The 21,604-nt window shown below is 38.5% G+C and overlaps 1 protein-coding gene across 3 annotated transcripts in view; it reads left to right on the forward strand.

The window, feature by feature from the left end:
- Rnf180 (ring finger protein 180) overlaps window positions 1-21,604 on the forward strand; it is a 178,483-nt gene that overhangs the window by 115,349 nt on the left and 41,530 nt on the right. For all 3 annotated transcript variants that reach the window (XM_037209448.1, XM_028884090.2, XM_037209447.1), the window contains one exon: window positions 11,553-11,778. In XM_037209448.1, coding sequence (XP_037065343.1) covers window positions 11,553-11,778 — 226 coding nt within the window. The remainder of the gene's footprint in view (window positions 1-11,552; window positions 11,779-21,604) is intronic.

Genomic DNA, 21,604 nt, shown 5'->3' on the forward strand with positions numbered 1-21,604 from the left:
AAAATAACTGATGCAATTTTGTTTACTTTTTCCACTAAGATACTGGCTTGTAACTAACTACATGTGCACATCTCAACTCCCAGGAAGCTGAGGCAAGAGTATTGCCATGTATTTGAGACTGTATCTTGGGGTATATTGCAAGTTCAAGACCAACCTGAGCTACATAGTGAACCTCTGTCTCAAAACATCTTGTTTGTTTTCCAGACAGGGTTTCTCTGTGTAGTTTTGGAGCCTGTCCTGGATGTCGCTCTGTAGACCAGGCTGGCCTTGAACTCACAGAGATCTGCCGGGCTCTGCCTCCCGAGTGCTGGGATTAAAGACATGCACCACTACCACCCGGCTCAAAACATTTTTAAAGGAAAAAAAAAAAGCAACCTGTAAACCTCTTTTAATGCAATTATTCTTCTTTAATTTAACAGACAAAGACAGGATTGAACCATAAAATACTTAATTTCCAAGAATAAGATATGGGCTGGCACCAAGTCTGACAACCTTAAAATTTATCCCCAGGACCCACAACAAGGTACAGAGTTGGTAGAAGGAGAGAACCAACTCTGTACCTTGTCTGATAACATGTGCCCACACACATACACACACCAAATAAATACATGTATAAATAAATACATGAATGTAAAAAAGTCAGAAATTTCAGGTACTTAGTTGTAATTATTAGACCATATAATTACTGATCACCTTTCCCAGTTGGAACTAAGAATAAATAGGCAAATCAGTAACTACAAATTGCACACACACACAAAAAAGACTGCTCTTTGGTGTGAACACCAATCATGATGCTGGATAATTGTGTATAAAGATAAGATCATGAAGGATGACAGCAAAGACAGCACAGTTAATGACGAGCTTGCTGTACGAGCGTGAGAACCGGAGTTCAGCCCCTAGCACCAGCATAAAATGCCAGACACACTAGGACAGCCTGGCAGTCCCAGTACTAAAGAGAAGATAGATGGATCTCTGGGGCTCCCTGTCCAGACAGTCCACCTGAATCTGTGAGTCCCAGGTCCCGGGGAGAGACTGTGTCTCAAAAACTCATGTGGATGAATCCTGCGGAACAACTTTGAGGTTGACCTCTGGCCTCCACACGGATGCACGCGCGCGCACACACACACGTATATACATCCCCACATGTGTGCACCCCATGTTTGAACACTTCCTACTTTTCTCAGTGCAGTGGCCCTTTAATTAAGAAAGTCAAATTGCTGGGTATGGTGATGGATACATTTAATCCCACACCCAGGAGGCAGAAGCAGGTGGATCTCTGTAAGTTTGAGGCCAGCCTGGTCTACATAGTGAATTCCAGGATAGCTGGGACTATGTAGAAAGACCATATCTCAAAAATAAATACATAAATACAAGAAAAAATGTCAGCTTGCAAATTTATGTAGTGTATGTACACGAAATAGACTAGAAATGAGGACTTTTAAAATAATAGTTTGCAAACAGTGGTGATTTCATGTATCATGTATAATGTATGTTATCCTTAAATATTATCTATGTGTGTGTTATTGTAATTCATTCAACATTGTGTAAGTACTACCTAACAGGATCTGTATTAGGAGTGGTGCTTCAGGACCAGTGTGAGTGGCATATATAAATCAAGCTTTTATGCACAAACATGACATTCAAGCTATGGTAACATTGTAAAGAGGAGGTGTCCATTTTTTTATGAGAGCATTGTGCTAGAGGGCTTATTTTAGATTGAGGAGTCAGGAAAGGCCTTTTTTTTTTTTTAATGTCTCTTTTCCTAAGATCTACTAAGTGATCAAGAGCTATATAGGATAAGAGGTATGGGAGGCAAAGCCCCAAATAACCAGACCACATGTCTGCATCCTGAAAGAAGTATTAGAACAGCATGCAGGGGGTCAGAGAACAGGGCTCAGGCAGTAGGGAGGTAGCCTAGTCACTGAGGCTGGACTAAAAGAAGGACCACCATTCACATGCTGGCCCTTTTGCTCATGGGCTATTGGCCTTGGGATTTTTAAAGCAGAGTAGCATGATAAATAGGTCTTTGAACAGAAGACTGTTGGCAAAGTGTACAAAAATAGTTCAGTGATGTAAGAAGGATGTAAGGGCTAGTTAACAGCTAATGAAGTAGGGAAATGGGGAGAGAGAGGGGGCACAGAAAGGTATTCATAAAACGGAGGATGAGAATGGATTCAAGAGACATTTGGGGACTAAAATTATTAAGATTAACTGACAAAATGGTAACTGTATCAAGGTGACACCAGGAGTATGAGCTATAAATGTAGACAGATTAAACAAGTCAAAGCCAAGTACAAGTGGATTGGTTGTGAATAAAAGCTTGGGTGTTCAGTACAGGCTTAATATAAACAGATACCTTTAAGACATCACAATAAAAATAGGCCAAGGGTACTTCAAGGTATGAGTTTGGAGCCCAAAAAGAATTGCTGTGAAATGGGAATTGCCTAGAATGTATAAGGCCCTGACTTTGATCCCTGGCCCCATATGAAAATAGAAAAGGAGAGGAAGCATTGATCTCGGGTTCTGTCCTTGAAGATCATCTGAATGCAGCTGTTAATAGAAGCCATGAGTCCATTGCTCAGGGAAGTCATGCATCTTGAGGGAAGGTGAGGGGGCAGACCAAACACTAAGGACTCTCATCTGTATGGAAACAGAGGAAAGCATGCCTAGGAGCAAGCAGAAAGGGATGGGAAAGGAGTATCATGTCCTAAGATGAAGAACAGCCTCTCATTTCAGTGTGCTTAGAAATATCTGGAAGGATATTAGTGCCGTGTTATCAAGAGTCCAAGAGAGATGAAGACTAGAAAATACCTGTTGAGTCTAAAAGCAACAGGAAATGAAGTGTTGCAGAAGTAAAATTCAATGAAACAAAATTATTTTGAGAATCATACAAGATAATTATTCCTCAGTGATAGTGATAGTTTCTACTATACCAGTCCTTTCTTCTTTAACCTTTCACATATAAAACCTCCATCGGACATCTTATTTCAAATCTACTTTCTTTAGACCTCTTTTGTTTAACCTGTTTAAGAGAACATATTCCTCCTGTAAATTCTCTCTTTTGGAGAATTTAATTTAAAAAGCCATTTAAATTTTCTTCTGTATTCATCAGTTAGTGTAGTTGTTCAAAAGTAAATTCTTGGTGGGTGTAGTGCTCACAGCCTGTAATCACAGTATCTAGGAGGTGGAAACAGAAGGCTAGAAGTCCAAACATTCTTCCAGGTAGGCATCTGCTTGTCAATGTGGCACTTATCGTCTCTTTTCTGGTATAATTGGTAATTTTTTTAGTGTGAGCTCATCTTTAGTGGGAGTGGCTTCTGGGTAAGTCTTAAATGCTTTCAGCTGTAGGCACAAGACTACCAGGCTAACTTATACTTTGCTTCATTGTGATATTATAGTTTTGACTAATAAAGGACTTAGTTTAAAGTTACTTTTTTTTCTCAGTTCAAAGTTTCTGAGTTAGAAGTGCTAATTTTGCCCCACACCCACAAATAATGTACAACACAGTTATCATTCTAGAGCCTCTTTATCAAAGCCAGAGGCTTTTGACCCACCAACACCCTTTCTCACTTGTTGCTATTTACAGAAATGAGAGCTTTGATTTATATCTGCAGTGTGTGCATGTGTGTGTGTGTGTGTGTGAGAGAGAGAGACAGAGAGAGAGAGAGACAGAGAGAGAGTGTGTGTGTGTTAGTTAACCCTTCATCTAGCATTTTCATTCAACCAGCCCTGAAGTAAGACCTCCTGTGTTGATTTGGTTCTCCATATTGATCAAAAGTGGGGGCCTGGGGGTGATACAGAAAGTTTTCTAGCTATTTCTTAAAATATGTAACTTTTGATGGCTGCTATGGAAGCTAGCATATGTTAGAACTCCCAAACCGCCAAATTTGGAATATGTATTTATGCAAATTTGAAGTCATATTCTGAGACAGAAATATAAATTCTTATGACACAACAATGACATTTGTAAAAATTTACATTTCTTTAAGAATCATACATTTAAAGGATTCTGAAAGATGTATATTTAAAATAACTTCCATATGCTGTTTTCATAATCATTGCTATTTCCTGATAAGTTTAATATCTAAGGTCTTTCTATGGCACAGTGTGACTGCTGTGTCAGTCTTATGAAAACACAGTAGAATAAGAGTTAATGAAATGTTGACATAATTCTAGTTTCTGTGAAGAAGTTAAATAATATAATGAAAAGAAAAGAATTTACTCTGAGTATTAAATATATTCTATAAATATATTTATATTTTCATTATTAAATAAATTAAATATATTTATATTTAAGCTGAGTATTTAAGAAGTGGATTTTTATCATTTTTAATTAAATATTACCCTCCATGCATTATATGCAAATAATGCAAATATGCAAATACATATTTGTTTTTATCAATTAACTTCTGTTTGATTCTACTTTTTAACATGGGCTAAAAAGTGAATCTTAATCTATGTAGGGTCAATGCTCCATCCTTTTAGGTCTGTGTTTGAAAATTTCTAGTGCTTCCCAAGTATCAGGATGTTGGTAGGAGAGATAAATAGTTGCCCTGGCTGGTGCTGATTGAGCAATCAGTATCCCAGTTCAGTGTAGTTTCTTCCTTGTGCTGGTGCAACAACCCTTACTATCTACTCGGTGATGACTCAGTACCATCTTCTGTTGTTCCTTACTCCCCTAAGCATGAAAGGATTCTGAAGTTTTGCTTTCTCTGTCTTCTGAAGATGGCACCATGTGGGCTTTCTTTGCCTACACAATTCTCAGCAGTGTCAACTTAGAACTGGTGTAAGGATGATGGTCAGGTAGAGAGCTACCGATGTCTTACAATAACCCTGTAGCACCTTCGCCTAGTGTATGTTGAGTGCAAGAGGACAAGGATAGAAGGAGCGTGACAGGTCCCCCAAATCCCTCACTTGTGCTGAGAATCATATACATTGAAATTTTAACTTCCTTTGTTTTCTACATACTATGTATTATTCATTCCTTGGGACAGCAGAACTTCATCTGCTTCTTCCTGAATAGAGAAGGGTCATGGATGTAGGTAGAGTTTTCCTGCCTGGCCCACAGTCAGGACAAATCTCTGTCACCTGCCAGTCCCACAGCCTCTCAGACCCAACCAAGTAAACACAGAGACTTATATTGCTTACAGACTGTATGGCTGTGGCAGGCTTCTTGCTAACTGTTCTTATATCTTAAATTAATCCATTTCTATAAATCTAGACCTTGCCACATGGCTTGTGGCTTACCAGCATCTTCACATGCTGCTTGTCATGGTGGTGGCTGGCAGTGTCTCCCTCCACCTTCCTGTTCTCTCAATTCTCCTCTCTGTTAGTCCCGCCTATACTTTCTGCCTGGCCATTGGCCAATCAGTGTTTTATTTATTGACCAATCAGATCAACAGATTTGACATACAGACCATCCCACAGCACATGGATAAACAAAACTACAAACAACAACAACAAAACAAACAAATAAAAAGAATTGGATAATTGATAATACATCTGCAGCAAAAAAATAAGAAAAATAACAAAAACATAAGATTTAGAGAAAATGACAGACAACCCTGATGTAATGTTATTGTGTCTTGGAGAACTGATGATTTTGTGATACTGAGCAATGTTTTTCCTAATAGGATCCCAATGAGACCTCTTACCTACCTAGAAATCAGACAGTAGGGTCTTTTATTGATTAATTGATCTTTATAAGAAATGGGATACTTCAACTGAAAAATGTGAACTCAAGATATATGATTATTTAAGGCTCTAAAGAAATAAATCAAAGTTTTTCCAATGTTACATTCATTTGCTCATGTGAAAATTATCTCCTGCACTTTATTGCACTTGGCGCTCACATTCTTTTTCTTAAAGATTTATTTTTAGTTTTTTTTGTTTGTTTTTTTTTTTGTGTGTGTGTGTGTGTTTATGGAGTATGTGCATGTGAGTACAGGTGCCTGCACAGTCCAGGAGAGGCTGGTGGACCTCCTGGAGCTGTAATTACAAGAGGTTGTGAGCTGCCCAATGTTGGTGCTGGCAAACAAACCTGGGCCTTCTGCAAGAACCACACACATTCTTGACCATGGGGCCGTCTGTAGTCCCTTCGATGTCACCACGCCTAGTTGTGTTCAGTCCTTTGAGTATTTCATGTGTGCCTCAAGCAGCTTACTTCTTTGGGATCTGCTTCTAGAGAGTTCTGTGTTCTTTGGAGAGCATTGTGATACCTGAAATATTCGTGTATTCTTTGTGCTCCCGGGTTATATTTTAATTTCTAGGGACTTGGATATCTGTACTTAAAGAGTTTCCTACTTAGTAAATGACCATCTTCTGAAGATATGCCTTAGGGCATCTGTTATGTAATGTTGCCCTGGAGTCTACCGGAGTATCTTGTTATAATCTTTCTGTAAGTTTTATTATGGTTAATGGTCTTGGGCACTGTGCATACCATGGGAATAGTCGGGTATTTCTGAGCAGCCCAAGTACAGACAAATAGCTCATCTTACAAGATGGCCTCTGTACAGCATTCTGGGCAATTACTGGGTCACACAGTATGATATCCTTTCTCAAAGCAAGGCTACTGTGCAGATGTTGGGTTATCCACCTGAGTGGGTACAAGCCTATATGGATTGTGGAACTTCTTCAGTGCATATTGCCAACTCCACAATGATGCAGTATGCTGGTGCTTTCTCTTTGACGTACAGCTCTTCAAACAGGACACTCATTTTACCTCACCCAAAGGGCCACAGTGACAAATACTGTGTGTTTTGTTTCTCTTATTATGCTGTTGGCACAGGTCAGTGAATATGCACACATTTCAGTCCCTTTCTTGGTCATCTTTAGTGGTTTCCACCAGTCATTCATTCCAGAATATTACTGTATGCCTGATACTCCATCTCTTTTTTGTGAAAGAGGAGGTTTATCTATTCAGCATCTTGAATCTCCCTATACAGTTTTCAGCTACAGCCACCATGTGTCGCAAGTGACACCCCACTGATCTTTGACTACAGGTTGGCTTTTGTTCCTTAAATGTTTTTGAAGTACTTTATTGATTGAGCATGAGGAACAGTTGTCTCTTTCGATGCTGTTTGCTTCTCTTCCTCCTTTCCTAATGTTCAAAGTGAGGTCATCTTTTTCTAAACTCATCTTTTCCTTTTGCATCTACCGTGTCAAATGAGGCCAACAGCAACCAAGTCATGTTACTGTGTTCTTTTTCCTAAGCTTTCTGTGCTCACTCTCTCACTTCCAGCTTATCAGAGGTGACAGTTTCTCCCAAATGCATACCCGTGCATGACATGGGTTGTCACTTTTCCAGTACCTAATGGCAGCTTACTCACTAAGTCAGTACCCCACAGTTTTGGCTGTGTTATATAGGTACTTCTGTCCCTGAACTTGCTTCCTGTTAGTCACTTGGCCAGTGAGATAATGTACTGCTCCTAAATCCCAGTGGCCTATTCACAGCAGAATTTGTGGAGTTACCTGTTCCTAGGTTACCTGTCATCCTCTGCTAGAAGGATAGAGCAGCCACTGTTGGTGACCTGGCAGAATCATAAAAATGACTACTTACGAAACCTGTTTAGATACGATTTTCACTACCTTTGCTCATTTTTCTTGGGACAAAGTATACAGCCGAGCTTGATGTCAGTGAGTGGGCAGATTTATCCTTGTAGGGATTAAAAAGCATATAAATGGATCCAGAGAAGCCTCATCTACTCCAGCCATGCTGCATTTCCATCACCTATCATATAAAGTTCTGTAGTTACAGGACTTGGGCAGAAGAACTCAGCAACGTGCCCAGGTACATTTTCCCTAACAGTGAGTGCATAAAGGTCATCCTCTCCTTTCTGTGGGATTATTACATTCATTCACAACATTGTAATGCGTTTATTACTCAGTCTGAAAAATCTAAAAATGAGGGTCAGTGAAATTGCTCAACAAGTAGAAGAGCCCACCGTCACTCTTGATGATAGTGTTCTAGAGCCAGGCTCCACATGATGGGAGGAGAGAACCGACGTCTTCACCTTCGTCTCCGGCCTGCGGCTTACACGTGCATATACAAAATAAATTAACGAAAAAGAAAAATAAAACATTAGGAACCTAAATGCTATTTGAGAGGAAAAGATATTGCAGTGGTTAGTTTATCACAGTGGGAAAGTAGGCTCACCAAGGAAACGCATGAATGTTAAAGTCAGAACCTAAACATTTTCTAACTGCAGAAATTGTGCAAAAGCTAACATGACTGTAGGATTTTGTTTGTTTGTTAAACTTTTGTTTATTTGGTTGTGCACATGCACATATAGGCCAAGGGACAACTTGTAGGAGTTGATTCTCTCTTCCCACCATGTGGGTCTTAGGGATCAAACTCAAGTCTACCCCCTCACCAGCTGAGCCATCCCACAAGCTCAAGGGGTCTATTTTTTTTAATGGAAGGAAAAATCTGTGGAGTCTAGCAAGCATAGTAAAAAAGACATTTTGGGAAATGAAGTAAATTTAAACCAGTAGTGATAAACACACACAAAAAAAGTGATCTATATATAAGAGAACATGTATTACCTTGTTTCCACTGAAAAGGTTTAACCAGTCAATAGATAATGTAATCCAAAATAAACATAAATCATTGTAAAAACTGTCAACCCTGAATCAGAGGATAGGAAACATCTCACATAGTTCTTGTTACCTATCCCCCAATACCATTTGTTGGCAATAAAAGATAGTTGCAGCCCTTTCCCATCTGGCCTGGAACAAGCTGTTAGAAGCCTCAACACAAACTCCAAGTATTTTACATAGTCTTTATTCGTTGAATAATGGTCACTACTTATTTAATTAATCTGACTTGAAATGTGTAACATTTCTGATACAGCCATATCTTAACAAGATCTAACTAAACCATGTTTAGAAATTAACATTTGACAGAGCTGGAGATGTAGCGCAGTTATTAAGAACACTTACAGACCAGTTCCCAGCACCCACATCAGTTGGCTCATAAATGCCTATAACTCCAGCGTAAGAGCTCTGACAGCTCTGACAGCCAGATGTGGTCTACCCAGAAAATGCTGCTGAGAGAGCAAGGAAAAACAATCCAGAAAGTGTTCTGGATATGGCACACCAAAGGCTGTTAATGGTTGTGTAAGGAGTCCTCGAATTGTATTAAGAAGAGAAGGCAGGTTAATAGGTTGAAGAGACGGTAGGAAGTAAGAAGCAGCCATTACCTACGACACAGTGAGTCTCTTGGGAAGTTTTACTGTTGAAAGAGAAAGACAGCCTGAGCTAAAGAAGCAGTTTTCCTTTACATGTTTGTTTGGGTATGAGGTTTGTAGAGCGTGCATGTCACACTGAGAATGGACTGACTGAAAAGAGGGAATAAGCAGTAGTATTGGAGGCAAAGTGTTGGCTCCATTGAAAACAGAATTGTACCAGGATATTTTTTAATGATTTTGTAATAAATGGGGAAATAAACCCAGCCTCTAAGATTTAAAGCTTTTTATTATAAAGACTCCTAATATATCATAATTTTATCCATAGACTCAGTGTAGTTCCAGTAAAAACTTTAGCTTTTAAATCAAAACATGACAACATAATTCTAAACTGTACATAGTCATGGAAATGGTCAGGAGTGACCACAGCACTGTTGAAGAGTAACAGTAACATAGAAGGATTTCAGCAATCAGATACTGAGTCATTCTGAGGTTGCAAATTATGATTATAGCGCAGGACAGACAATATACCAATGGGCTGGGATAAAAATCTCCGGAACAGACACTTACTGGTAAGGTAACACTTCAGAGTAGTGCACAAAAGGAAATTCTCTGTTAAAAAAAAAAAAGACAAGACCAATAAGCAAGAGGATTAAATTTGTCTATAAGGTAAACCACAGGAGAGAACCAGTTTCAGATACATGACGTCTTTGAAATAATATGAAGTGTAAAATAATGCTAAGTTAGTGACCCTGGACAAGGACAAGAGTTCTTAAATAAATACAGAAGGAAAACCCTATAACATAACAATGTGATCAAATTAAGAACTCATTCCATCAACAGGTGATACTAGAAGAATGAAGAGGGCAAAATAGAGGACAGAAAATCATAACACATTTACCCAGTACCAACAAATAACTAAGCTAAATAAAAATGTCCCATGCCTATTAAGAAAAATGACCATTTAATTAAAAATAAATTGGCTCAAACTCAACTATATCTTTTATAAAATGAGAATGAATATGGAAAAAATAAACACATCTAGAAAATACCACAGACGGAGAAATTTGTAAGAATAGGGATTTTTCACGGTTTTTTGGAGGCAGGAAAGTTCCTGTTCAAGCCCCAGAAAGGTCAAGTGTCATATGATGGCCCAATCTGCAATGCTTCTTTGTAGTGGGTGAGTGCACTGAATGGGATGAGTTTTGCTCCCTTTAGCCTTTACAAAGATTACTAATCCTGTTCTTGGGAGTTCTGCCCAAAGACATCATCATCCCTACACCTCACCTCCTCATACTGTTGCACTGAGGAGTTAAGGTTCAGTAGGGGCTTTGGAAGAGATGAACATTCAAAGTATAACAGAGGGTTTGTTGGTGGCTTCTGCTTGTATCTCAAGCCTCTTTTATCTTCTGGATATATCTATATCCCTATATATTACAGCTATTCATAAGCCAAGTCCATTCTAATATTATTCACTGATCTCATCACCATGAGGAGAAAAGAAGTAAACTGGTTACTTTTCCCTGAAATTCTCCTAGCTTGAGAAAACTTTCCCCAAGACTTTAGCAGAAACTACAAGGACTGGGGTGAGAGAAGATGAGATGAGCAGATGAGGAAGGTGGCCCTGGTTAACATCTACTAACTATGTTCGAGCTAAGGGATTGAGCTAAATGTTTGAAGTGGATCACCTGTTTTAATCCCCACACCTTCACAGATTGGGTAACTCTGATTGGATAACTCTGAGGTTAATTACTAGCTTTCTCAAACTATTACATTTGGGAAGAGAATCGGTTCTTTATATGTCCTAGCCACAAAGCCAATCCCATAATTACTCCACATTCTTTTGCCAAGTCTACATCCGGACATTCCTTTAACTTTGACACATTCTTGGCATTGAGACCTAGAAAGATGCAAGATACAGAATGTGAAGTGCTCCAGGTACCATGTGAGAAGGAGGAGGGTCCTGATGGGCATCATGAGAAGATGCCATGGTAACATCCTATAACCAATGCCAGTCACAATTTTGGATAGGGGTAGGAAAATGTGTAATCCCACTGCTGGTAGATGTAACACTTAACTACTGCTGCTTAGATTCCCAGGTATACTTCATATGCTTAGGTATAGTTTAGCATTTAGTTTTATGTAGAAATATTAGGGAATAATGGAGGCTTCTGGGATTTCCATGTGTTTTTTGTTTCTTCTCACTTGAACAGATCCCATTTCTATCACTTTGGAATATGTTACAGAAACAGATACTATACGCATCTCATAAATATTTTAATTTTTCACAAACTGTAAAGTCACCCTCTCTCAGGGAATCCAGCCTTACACTAACCCAAGGAAACATGTCTGCCTCGTGTTTTGCAGACGTTGAGTAATGAGATGAGTACAGATGATGAGCATGAATACACAGAAGAAAAGGACAGCTACATCTGCGCAGTGTGCCTCGACGTGTACTTCAACCCCTACATGTGCTACCCTTGCCATCACATCTTCTGCGAGCCCTGCCTGCGGACTCTGGCCAAAGACAACCCTGCAAGCACTCCCTGCCCGCTCTGCCGGACCATTATTTCTAGAGTCTTCTTCCAGACAGGTAAAGGGTCTCTTCCGCTATCATAGTCACCTAATGTTTTCCGATTGCTGTTTTGGTTGTAACTCCGAAGGTAGCGTGTACGTGACTGTGGAGTTAGTGAAAAAAGCATACTCAAAGTGGCTGTTGCTCTAGTTTATAAAACAGTGCTCGCCTAACTACTGGAACCATGCCAGCATCACAGGCTAAAGTAGATCTTTGTTACTGACCCCGAACTCTGAACTCGGATCCTTCCTCCTAGCCAGCTGTGGGTCAGTCTCTACAGACGCCTCCAGGGTGAGGGAAATTCCGTCTGAAGCAACACTGTTGCCTTCTTACCCCTCTGCTGCTGGCGTTCTGTGGCCCTCATATCTGAGGACAGTCATTAAACCTGTTACCCAAACTCCCAAATCTCTAAGCCAGGAATGCCCAGTCTTTGACACGGCTGTATTGTTAGTTACAGATGTGTTGGGCGACATTCAGAGCTATCCAGAGATGCATGCAGCCACCAGTAATGGATCTGATGCACCTCCCCCAATCATTCCTGATGTGGCTAAGCTCTTTTTTGTTTTTAAGCAAGTTTACCTACTTGTGTAAAGATGGTATATAGCCATCTTAATGGTATTTCACCCACGTTGGTGAAGAGATCCAAACTAATGACCATGAACATAGAGAACTAAGAAGTGGCCATGGTCACTACTATGTACTATCCAGAGGGAGGGGCTTTCTGTCTCCATGCTTTGTCCTCAGACCAATAGAGTCAAATGGGGGTCAAGGTATGTACTTTATTAATGGTAAAATTGAAGAGTTAGGCAGCAGTTTTATTCCTTGAAAGAAATCAAGACCCACCACCCGTCTGGGTGAAGCAGTGGGGTTGGTACCCCAATCCAGCCAGCTGCACAAAGGCTTGTAAATCTCTCTAATCAGACAGTGAAGAGAAAGGAAAGCTATGGCCCTCTGATCTGCCTAGTGCAAGGATATTGCTGTACAGAATCACTGCACATCTCATGACCAAGTGTCAATGCAATACCAAGATAAGAGAAATAGAAGTTGAATGGAGCACAGACTACATATGGATAGAGGTGCAGATGTGTAAGCTGTGGGGTCCTACACTGTAACTACAGCTTGATCGAATTTTAAATGTTCACACTATATAAGGAAAAATAGAAGTGAATCTTTAAAGAAGCGATTTTCATTATTCGTATTCTCCATTAGAAGAAAATACAAATTCTCAAGGATAACTAAAGGAGTTTCTGGCACTTAGCCCTATGAGAAATTTTGTGTGACTTCTCTGGAATATATCAAGAGGAAGCAATATCCTTAAAGCATCCTCAGAGAAAATCACAACATCAAAATTTCTCTTTGTTGCTCATGGTATTTTAAATAAAACCTGAGGAAATATCAGTATAAGTAAGATAAAGCCATATTGCTAATTGCTAATACAGTATGGCTCAGGTTTCTTGTTAAAATCATTTTAAGTAGTAAGCTCAGGCTCACCCATATTCCTACCATTTTAAAGTAGCATCTAATGAATGTCTTTCCACAACACAGTGTATGTGTGCACGTATGCCTGTCTAGGCTTTTGTCCTTGTTACCTAAACTATCAGTCCACGTAAACATTTTCTAACTTGTTTCCTTGTTTAACCTAAAGTCCTTGTGTTACTTGTAATGACATCATGTTCTACTTAGCCCATTTACTTTTATGGAATATTTACACTTTTATTTATAATTTTATTTATACGTTAGTGGTATACATGGATAAATATTTGAACATATCATATAGTGTTTCCTTCTAATGAACTTCCAGAAGTAGAGACAGTAGTTAAAGCCTGCGTTTTAAGGTAGTACATGAATTATCATTGACAATGGTATGTGAGGGCTTGTCTCTACAGCCTTGGCCATCCAGTTCTCCATTTTAAATTCCTGACCAGGAAGATGTTTTGTTTATTTAGTGCCAATTTTTGTCATAAGTGGAAAACAATCTTCCACTTTTGTCCTTTACACCTTATTTTTGGTTATAGTATTTTATGGAATGTGCCAAATTTCTAGATTTTGTTTTTTTGTTTGTTAGTTTGGTTTGGTTTTGGTGTGTTTGTATAGGGTGTTTAACCTTCATCTTTATTGTTAAAATTTAGGCATTAAAGGCCCTACTAACTATACAAGTTTATAACCCTTCCTTTTACCTATTTTTTAAGTGACATTTTGTCATCATTTTCCCACAGTTCCTGAGGTGCGTTACTTACCTAAGGATACAGTACCAGTTTGCAATCCTTAGGCACATGCCCCGGCAACATTTAACAAGCCATTCTTTCTGTGCCGACCGAACTGTCTTCCTTCGAAAAGCAGCAGCAGCTCCTAACACATGCCTCTCTTATAGCTCCTCCATTGTAGCTACTGCCTTGTCCTGAACATACTTCACTTCTTATCATTTTAGTATTTGTAGTTGAATAACTCAGAAAGTAAGGTTAAATTAATTTGAGGATGAGTGGCATTTTAGTGGATATTTTTATTAATGGTGATTATTATAGTTTATCACTTTCCAGTAAAGTCCTACAATCCCCTTCCTAAGAGTTCTGCACATTTCATGTTAACTTGATGTCTCTATATTCAGTGGTTGCTATTGTAACATTGATTTTTTTTCTTCCTTCAGTTTCTGCCATTTCTGTGATGTTAGGAAGGTCACCTAGTCTTCGGTTCTTCTGTCCTTGTCCTCTGACTGAGTGTTGGGGATTAGTTAGTGAATAAATTAATCATATAAATTACCTAATTTCATCATTCTGACTGTGGGACTGTTATTGCCAAAGGTTATAGTGGAAAAGCTGTCCTTCTTCAACGTGATGATTTGAGGGGTTCCTTGTATCATATTTGTTACATTAGCTTCATGGGTAGAAATACAGTGATACTATACTCATTCCAAATTTATCCCATGGAGTGTTCTTTAGTGAAATAATGTCCTTATACTTGAACTGTAACTTTCCCTAATTTAATGCTCTTGTTTAAATTACTTGGTGTTAGCTGATAGTATTAGCTCCTTAACGCTGATAAAAGTTGAAAAGTAGACATGAGATAGGATATACAGAAGAAATGACAGAGGCATCAAGATCTGCTTATAAAAATAGGTACCAAGATAGACTGTTAAAAGTTGGAAGAAAAAAGTCACATTTGTAACGGGTGCTATCAGTTGCTACTTAATATCCATAAGCACCTCCTTTCTTCCTAACTTAGCCCCAAGCATTGAGCCCTCTTAACAAAGGCACACTGGTCCTGGTAGCCAATCCCATCCTCTGATCATTAGTAATATGTCCCACTGACCAGCCATTGGTTCACAAACGAGCATGAGGTCTGTCCAAAGAGATGAGAAAAAAACACATTGGAAGAACTGTTTTGTTTCTCTTTGGGCATGGACAAAAGTGTCTAACAGTGTTACTTGCTGATAGACATCTTCTGAGCAAGTGAGGAACCAGACTTAGTATGAAGACTTTAATATGGATGTCAGAGCTGAGAAAAATACATGAAGTATTTTGAAGAACAAGTCTGAAGTAGAACTTTAGATTTCCTTCTATATGAAATAATAAATTCGCTCATTAAATGGGGCAGTTTTATAGATTTCCTGTTAAGTTTCAACTAATAGTAACTTAACAGACCAGGCATGATAATGCACCCTTTTAATCCCAGCACTCATGAGGTAGAGTCGGATCTTGGGAGTTCAAGACTAGCTTGGGCTACAGGACAAGTTCTAGGACAACAAAGGCTACATAGTGGACTCTGTCTCAAAAAACAAGCAAAAGCAACTTAACTGATAAAATCATACTAATTATAAAGATAACATAAAGAGACTAAAAATGATGGTTGATACATAAAAATTCACAGATGTGAAGGCTAGAAGACAGTATAAAAGCTAGTCAACAATATTTTAAGTTAATAAAGAAATAGTAAAGTGGACATGTGAGGTAGTGATATGATACTGGTATCTATAACCTCTACCAGCATAACCATTTAACTAATGAAAATATTTCTCTAAATCACATTAACCTAAGTTCATAGAGCAAATGGGGAAGGGTTTATTAAAAAAAATTACTAAAATTTACCACTGTTGGACTGGGAAGGTGGTTCAGTCTCTCTAAACTGTGTATTCAAGTCACTAAAGAATTAAAAAGTAGGCAACCACTAAAACAAGACCCAAGAAAAAGAAGAACCTTCATACCCATGGTTAAATGATTAATGCAAGAGTCCCCAAAATTGTCTTTAGTGATGGTTTACCATATGCTTCTCATACAACTATTTACCTATATGGAAAAGATTGAATCGGATTCCTGCCTCACAATATGCATATATATGTTAATTCTAGAACAAAGCCATAAATGTAGGGCAAACTAAAAATAAATTCTTAGAAGAAAGCCTGTCTTTATCTTTGTGAACTTTGATTTAACAGTGGTTTCTTAGATACAACACCTAGGGCACGCACATTCAAAGGAAATAGATAAATTAGACTTCATCAAAGTTAAAAACAGCCTTACTTTAAAGTAGATACATCAAAAAAGGGGCAAATGAGGCTCTTCTTGCTAGCATTCCAACTAATAGACTCAAGGTTCACGTTGTGAAAGCCTGTAAGTTACACAAAATGTAGGAATGTCTCAGATATTGGAAGGGGGTCATAGAGTCAGCACATCTATTATAAAATCACTCACTATTCCCGTCCCTTTCCTATTCACAATACTCTTGATCTTAAAGGACGTTCCTGCCCTTGTCCTAATATGTCTCTCTTCTCCACCAACCCTCCCCTATTGACTGCCTCCCTGACCTCTGTTTCAGTACTCTGGACTGCAGTGGAACTCAGAAAAGATAAGTAGACACAAAGAAATAGAAGTAGCTAATTATCTCCCTGGTGTGTGGAAATCTCACAACAAGCGGGGAAATAACATTTAAGCTAACTAACCTGAGACTTTAAGCGTTGAAGGGGAATGTGATATTCCATCAGAGATGTTTGGGTTGTCACAGTAATTGAAGGATGATACTTGAATTTAGGCAGCAGGGCAGCAACATCCTGCAGCTTTTGGGACAGTCCCAAATAGTTCTGAATTATCCTGTTTCTGTCTGACCTTCTAATGTCCTACGCAGCTCTATTCAGGACATACAGCTTATAAGCAAGAATATCACACATTTTATATTCTCTTTTTACTGTGACCATCTGTGATTTGTCTTGGTCGTGTCCAAGTTTGTAGGAAGGTCATTTCATAGTTTCTCTGCTTCTGCACCAGGAAGTCTCCTCTATTAATTCTGATGCTGATGTGGCTCTCGGTTTGCTTATATTCATGCCTCTACTTTTCCATTTCTTCCGATTCATCTCATATAGAGTAATCTCTGCCTCTGAAACCCATATTGATTCTATATCAGGAAGGCTGCTTGACTGTTGATTTGTCTTCTAAAACTTTAATATATGGAAATGAATTTTTTATTATGAAAAGAAATAACAAAATAGTCACAGTATTTAAAGTATGGTTTCTCAGATCTCTATCATCTTTTCACCACCTTTATAAATTTTTCTTTGTCCACATATCAGTAGAGATATTTTTTTCTGCTTAAGGAATTTTCTTACCAACATAATTTTTAAGTATTTATTTTAGCCTTATCCTTAGCAATATATCTGTGAGTTTCTTGGTTTGATGTTCTAGTTTATATCTTCTATTTTACCTTTACCATAAGTGATAGCTGGAAAATATTCAGTCTTATCCAAATCACTTCAGATATTATTAATGGCTTACAAACCAATTTCTGAAAAACATTGGCTCATAATTATGGACATCCGTCCCTAAAAGAAAAGCCCTGAAATGACTTAACACAGTTCCTGGGAGTGAGCTGGGTAGAAAGAACAGCCCGTCCACCGCAGCTCTAGATGGTGTCTCCTGTGTTGTCCAGGCTATCTCTACCTCAAGTAAACACCCAGCCTGAGGCTCCCAAGGAGCTGTAGCTACTGATGCACACCACCACCTTCCTTTATTTATTTTTCCCATTTTTTCTTGACCTCTACTATACCACTTGATATTTCTAACCATTAAGGTGTGTTACTTTGACTATTTTTACATAATAATGTAGCCTAAGGTTGTGGGTCATATCTTTACCCATAATTTGGGAGACTGAGACAGAAGGACCACTGTGAGTTTCAGGACAGGCTAGGCTACATAACAAGCTCCATGCCAGTCTGGGATACACAGTGAAACCTTGTCTCAATCACATAAAATAATTAAATAACCTAAACAAATTAGTAGTACTGAGTGTAATAGTGAAAAGGGAGAATAACGTTGTATTTCCTCTTACATAGAGGACAAAGAATTCTGAATTTTGTTAAGCCAAGGTTATCTATTAATCACCTCCAAGGAACCACTAATGTATCCCTTTCTATAGATTTCAAAAATCTTGTCCTAAAATGTAACTTACAGCAAAATAAAAAAAAAAAAAACTATGAATACTTAGCATTTTGTCTGCAGATTTCTTTTTTTTTTTTTTTTTTTTTTTTTTTGTTTTTCGAGACAGGGTTTCTCTGTGTAGCTTTGCGCCTTTCCTGGATCTCGCTCTGTAGACCAGGCTGGCCTCGAACTCACAAAGATCTGCCTGCCTCTGCCTCCCAAGTGCTGAGATTAAAGGCATGTGCCACCACAGCCCTTATCTGCAGATTTCTAACAGCTCAATAAATGTTAGTGTTGAAATGGGTTCAATTAGATGGATTCCCTTTTGGCTTTTCTATCTTGAACAAAGTGGTCATTCCTGACTAAAGCTTAAATAAGTTTTCAAAGCTACCAAAAGATTTGGTAATCCAAAATAAATATGATTGTCTGAAGTAAAGTGTTTGGTTAAATGTTGTAGCATTAAAGTATTTTTCCATTATGTAAGTATACTACATTTTCTTTACCCATTCTTCTGGTGGGGGACATCCAGGTGTTTCTTGTCTATGGCTATTATCAAGAGGGCAACAGTGAACATAGTTGAACAAGTGTCTGGTAACATGAAGTATCCTTTGGGTATATGCCCAAGAGTGGTATAGCTGGATTTTAAGGCAGATTGGTTCCCATCTTCTCAAAGAACAGCCACACTGATGTCCTTTGTGGCTGTACGAGTTTACACTCCCACCTACAGTGGAGGAGTGTTCCTCTATTCCACATCCTCTCCAGTGCAAATTGTCAATAGTGTTACTGATCTTAGCCATTAGGACAGGTGTAAGATGGAATCTCAAAGAAGTTTTTATTTGCATTTCCCTGATGACTAAGGATGTTAAGTGTTTTCTTTAAGTGTTTCTCAGCCATCTAAGTTTCCTCTATTGTGAATTATCTGTTTAAATCTGTACCCCTTTTTTAATTGGATTATTTGTTTTCTTGATATTTAGTTTCTTAAGTTCTTTATATATTTTAGATATTAGCTCTCTGTCAGATATGTAGTTGGTAAAAACATTTCCCACTGTAGACTGCCACTTTGAATGACGGTGTCCTTTACCATGCAGAAGCTTCTCAGTTTCATGAAGTCCATTTCATTAATTGTTGATCTTAGTGCCTGTGCTAAGAGTGTTCTGTTTAGAAAGTCATTTCCTGTGTCAATGAGTTCAAGCTTTTTCCCCATCGTCTCTTCTGCTGGCTTCAATGTATCTGGTTTTACGTTGAGGTCTTTGATCCACTTGGAGTTGTGTTTTGTGTAGGCTGATAAGTATTCTTTTTGGATTCTATTTGGATTCTTCTACATACAGACATCCAGTTTGGCCAGCGCCATTTGTTAAAAGACACTATCAAAAGAGAAACATAAACACCAAGCCAGCCATAAACACTTCTCTGCCTGCCTTTCCTACCTGCAATGTATACTAGGACAACATGACACAAACTTGGGGAAATAATCAGCCAGTAACAGATTTGACTTAAGGCCCACTCCATGAGATGCTTGGGTGACCAAGAATCTGAGACTAGATAGCCCAGGGACCTAGGATAAAACCAAATAATACTGGTCTAAAAACAGCGGGGGTGGGGGTGGAATGTAGTGATAAAATGTGTCCTGATATATTCTGCTATACTCAAAGATTAGCGTCTTGTTCAGCCATCATCAGAGAAGCTTCCTCCAACAGCAGATGGGAAACAGATATAGAGCCCCACAGCCAGACATTATGCAAAGAGTGAGAGACCTTGGAACACTCAGCCCTAAATGGGATGTGTCTGTCAAACCCCTGCTCCCCTCCAGGCTCAGGGAACCCCTCAGAAAAGGAGGGGGAAAGAGTGTAAGACCTAGAGGGGATGGAGGACACCAAGAAAACAAGGTCCTCACTCATATGAACTCAGAGACACTCTGGCAGCATGAGTGGGGCTGCACAGGTCTGCACCGGGTCCTCTGTGTTTATGTTATGGCTTCCAGCTTAGGGCTTTTATGAGATTCCTGAGTTTGCCAAAGAGTGGGTCTCTGACTCTTAAACCTATTCTTGCATTTTTTTCTTCTGTTTATTTGTCTTGTTCAACTTCAATGTGATAGTTTTTGTTTTATCTTATTGTATTTTTTTTTTGTTATATTTTAAATAAATGAATAGAAAACCTAGCCACTAGGGTAAAGGTTAACAAAGAAATTGTCATTTATACCTGCTGGGAGAGGGAAGCTCAAATGTCTCCAATGGAGCGACACTGGGTACATCAATGACACTCCAGGGCAGGCCTCACGTTCAGGAGCAGTTGACCAACATATAATGGACTCCACAGTTTTTCTGTGTGCTTTTATTTAGTTACAGTTTAGAAGGTTTGTTGGTGTTGTTTGGGTAGTGTTCTGTTTTCTTGATTGGGGTGGGTTGGTTGTACTGACTGGGTTTCTGGTTTTTTTTTTTTGTTTTTTTTTTTTTTTTTTTTTTTTTTGAGAAAACTAAAAGTTGGTAGGAGAGGAGAAGAATATGATCAAAATATATTTAAATTTAAAACATATTTCTTTAGCCTCTTAAGTAAAGGGTTAAAATTTCATAACTCTTTATTTATTCTGACACACCATTACATTTAATTATATTATAAAAACCAAATATTGTAGTACCAAATGCTAAAGGGAAAAAATGTAATCAATCTGAACAAAATTTCAACAAAAGTTTATCTTGCTAATAACAAGAGCTCCTAAATATTAAAAATCCACTGAGCTTAACTTGCCCTCAGTGATGACTAAGATATAAACTCTATAGCTCCATTTTGACAAAATGACAAATAAAGCAGGTATGGGCTTATTTTTGTCCTTGTTTTGTGTCTCTTTGGGCTAAATTATTGAGCTGCAGAATAGTATTTCCCTCAGTAGATTTAATTGTGAGTGAATGATTCACAAGGAAAGGTATGAAAATCAGATTCAGAGTGACTTGGCAAGCATGTGTAGGTTAAGATTTGTCAGAATTCAGTGAGAGTCCCGGTTGGCTTTTTTCCCAGCATGCAAATCCCTTAGGACTCCCAGTTAGTGGCAGATCTTCAATTACCACATAGTAAGAATTCCCCAGGCCTGAAGAACTGGCCCCATGATTAGACTGTTCTTTCTTACCTTGTGTATTTTTGTGATTGAAACTGGTAACTTTCCACTGAATTTAAATCTTAACAACAGACCAGCTTTCTCTACCTTGTTCACATTGAACATTTTGAAGTATCTTGAATGTATACAAAATGCATTTAAATAGGAGTGTTGGAATCCATTTTCAAATGGAACTTTCCCACCCTTCTTGAAAAGGTGCAAATAATTATTACCCAGAAGTCCTGAAAATAGCTTGGCAACAGTTGGTGACTGTTCATTGCTCTACAACAAAGTGTGTCTTCATGTCAAACATGTTAACCCTTCTCCATTCCTGTGTGAAGGGGAGATCTCAGATGTG

The sequence above is a fragment of the Peromyscus leucopus genome, chromosome 11 (assembly GCF_004664715.2).
Source record: "Peromyscus leucopus breed LL Stock chromosome 11, UCI_PerLeu_2.1, whole genome shotgun sequence".
NCBI classification, from domain to species: domain Eukaryota; kingdom Metazoa; phylum Chordata; class Mammalia; order Rodentia; family Cricetidae; genus Peromyscus; species Peromyscus leucopus.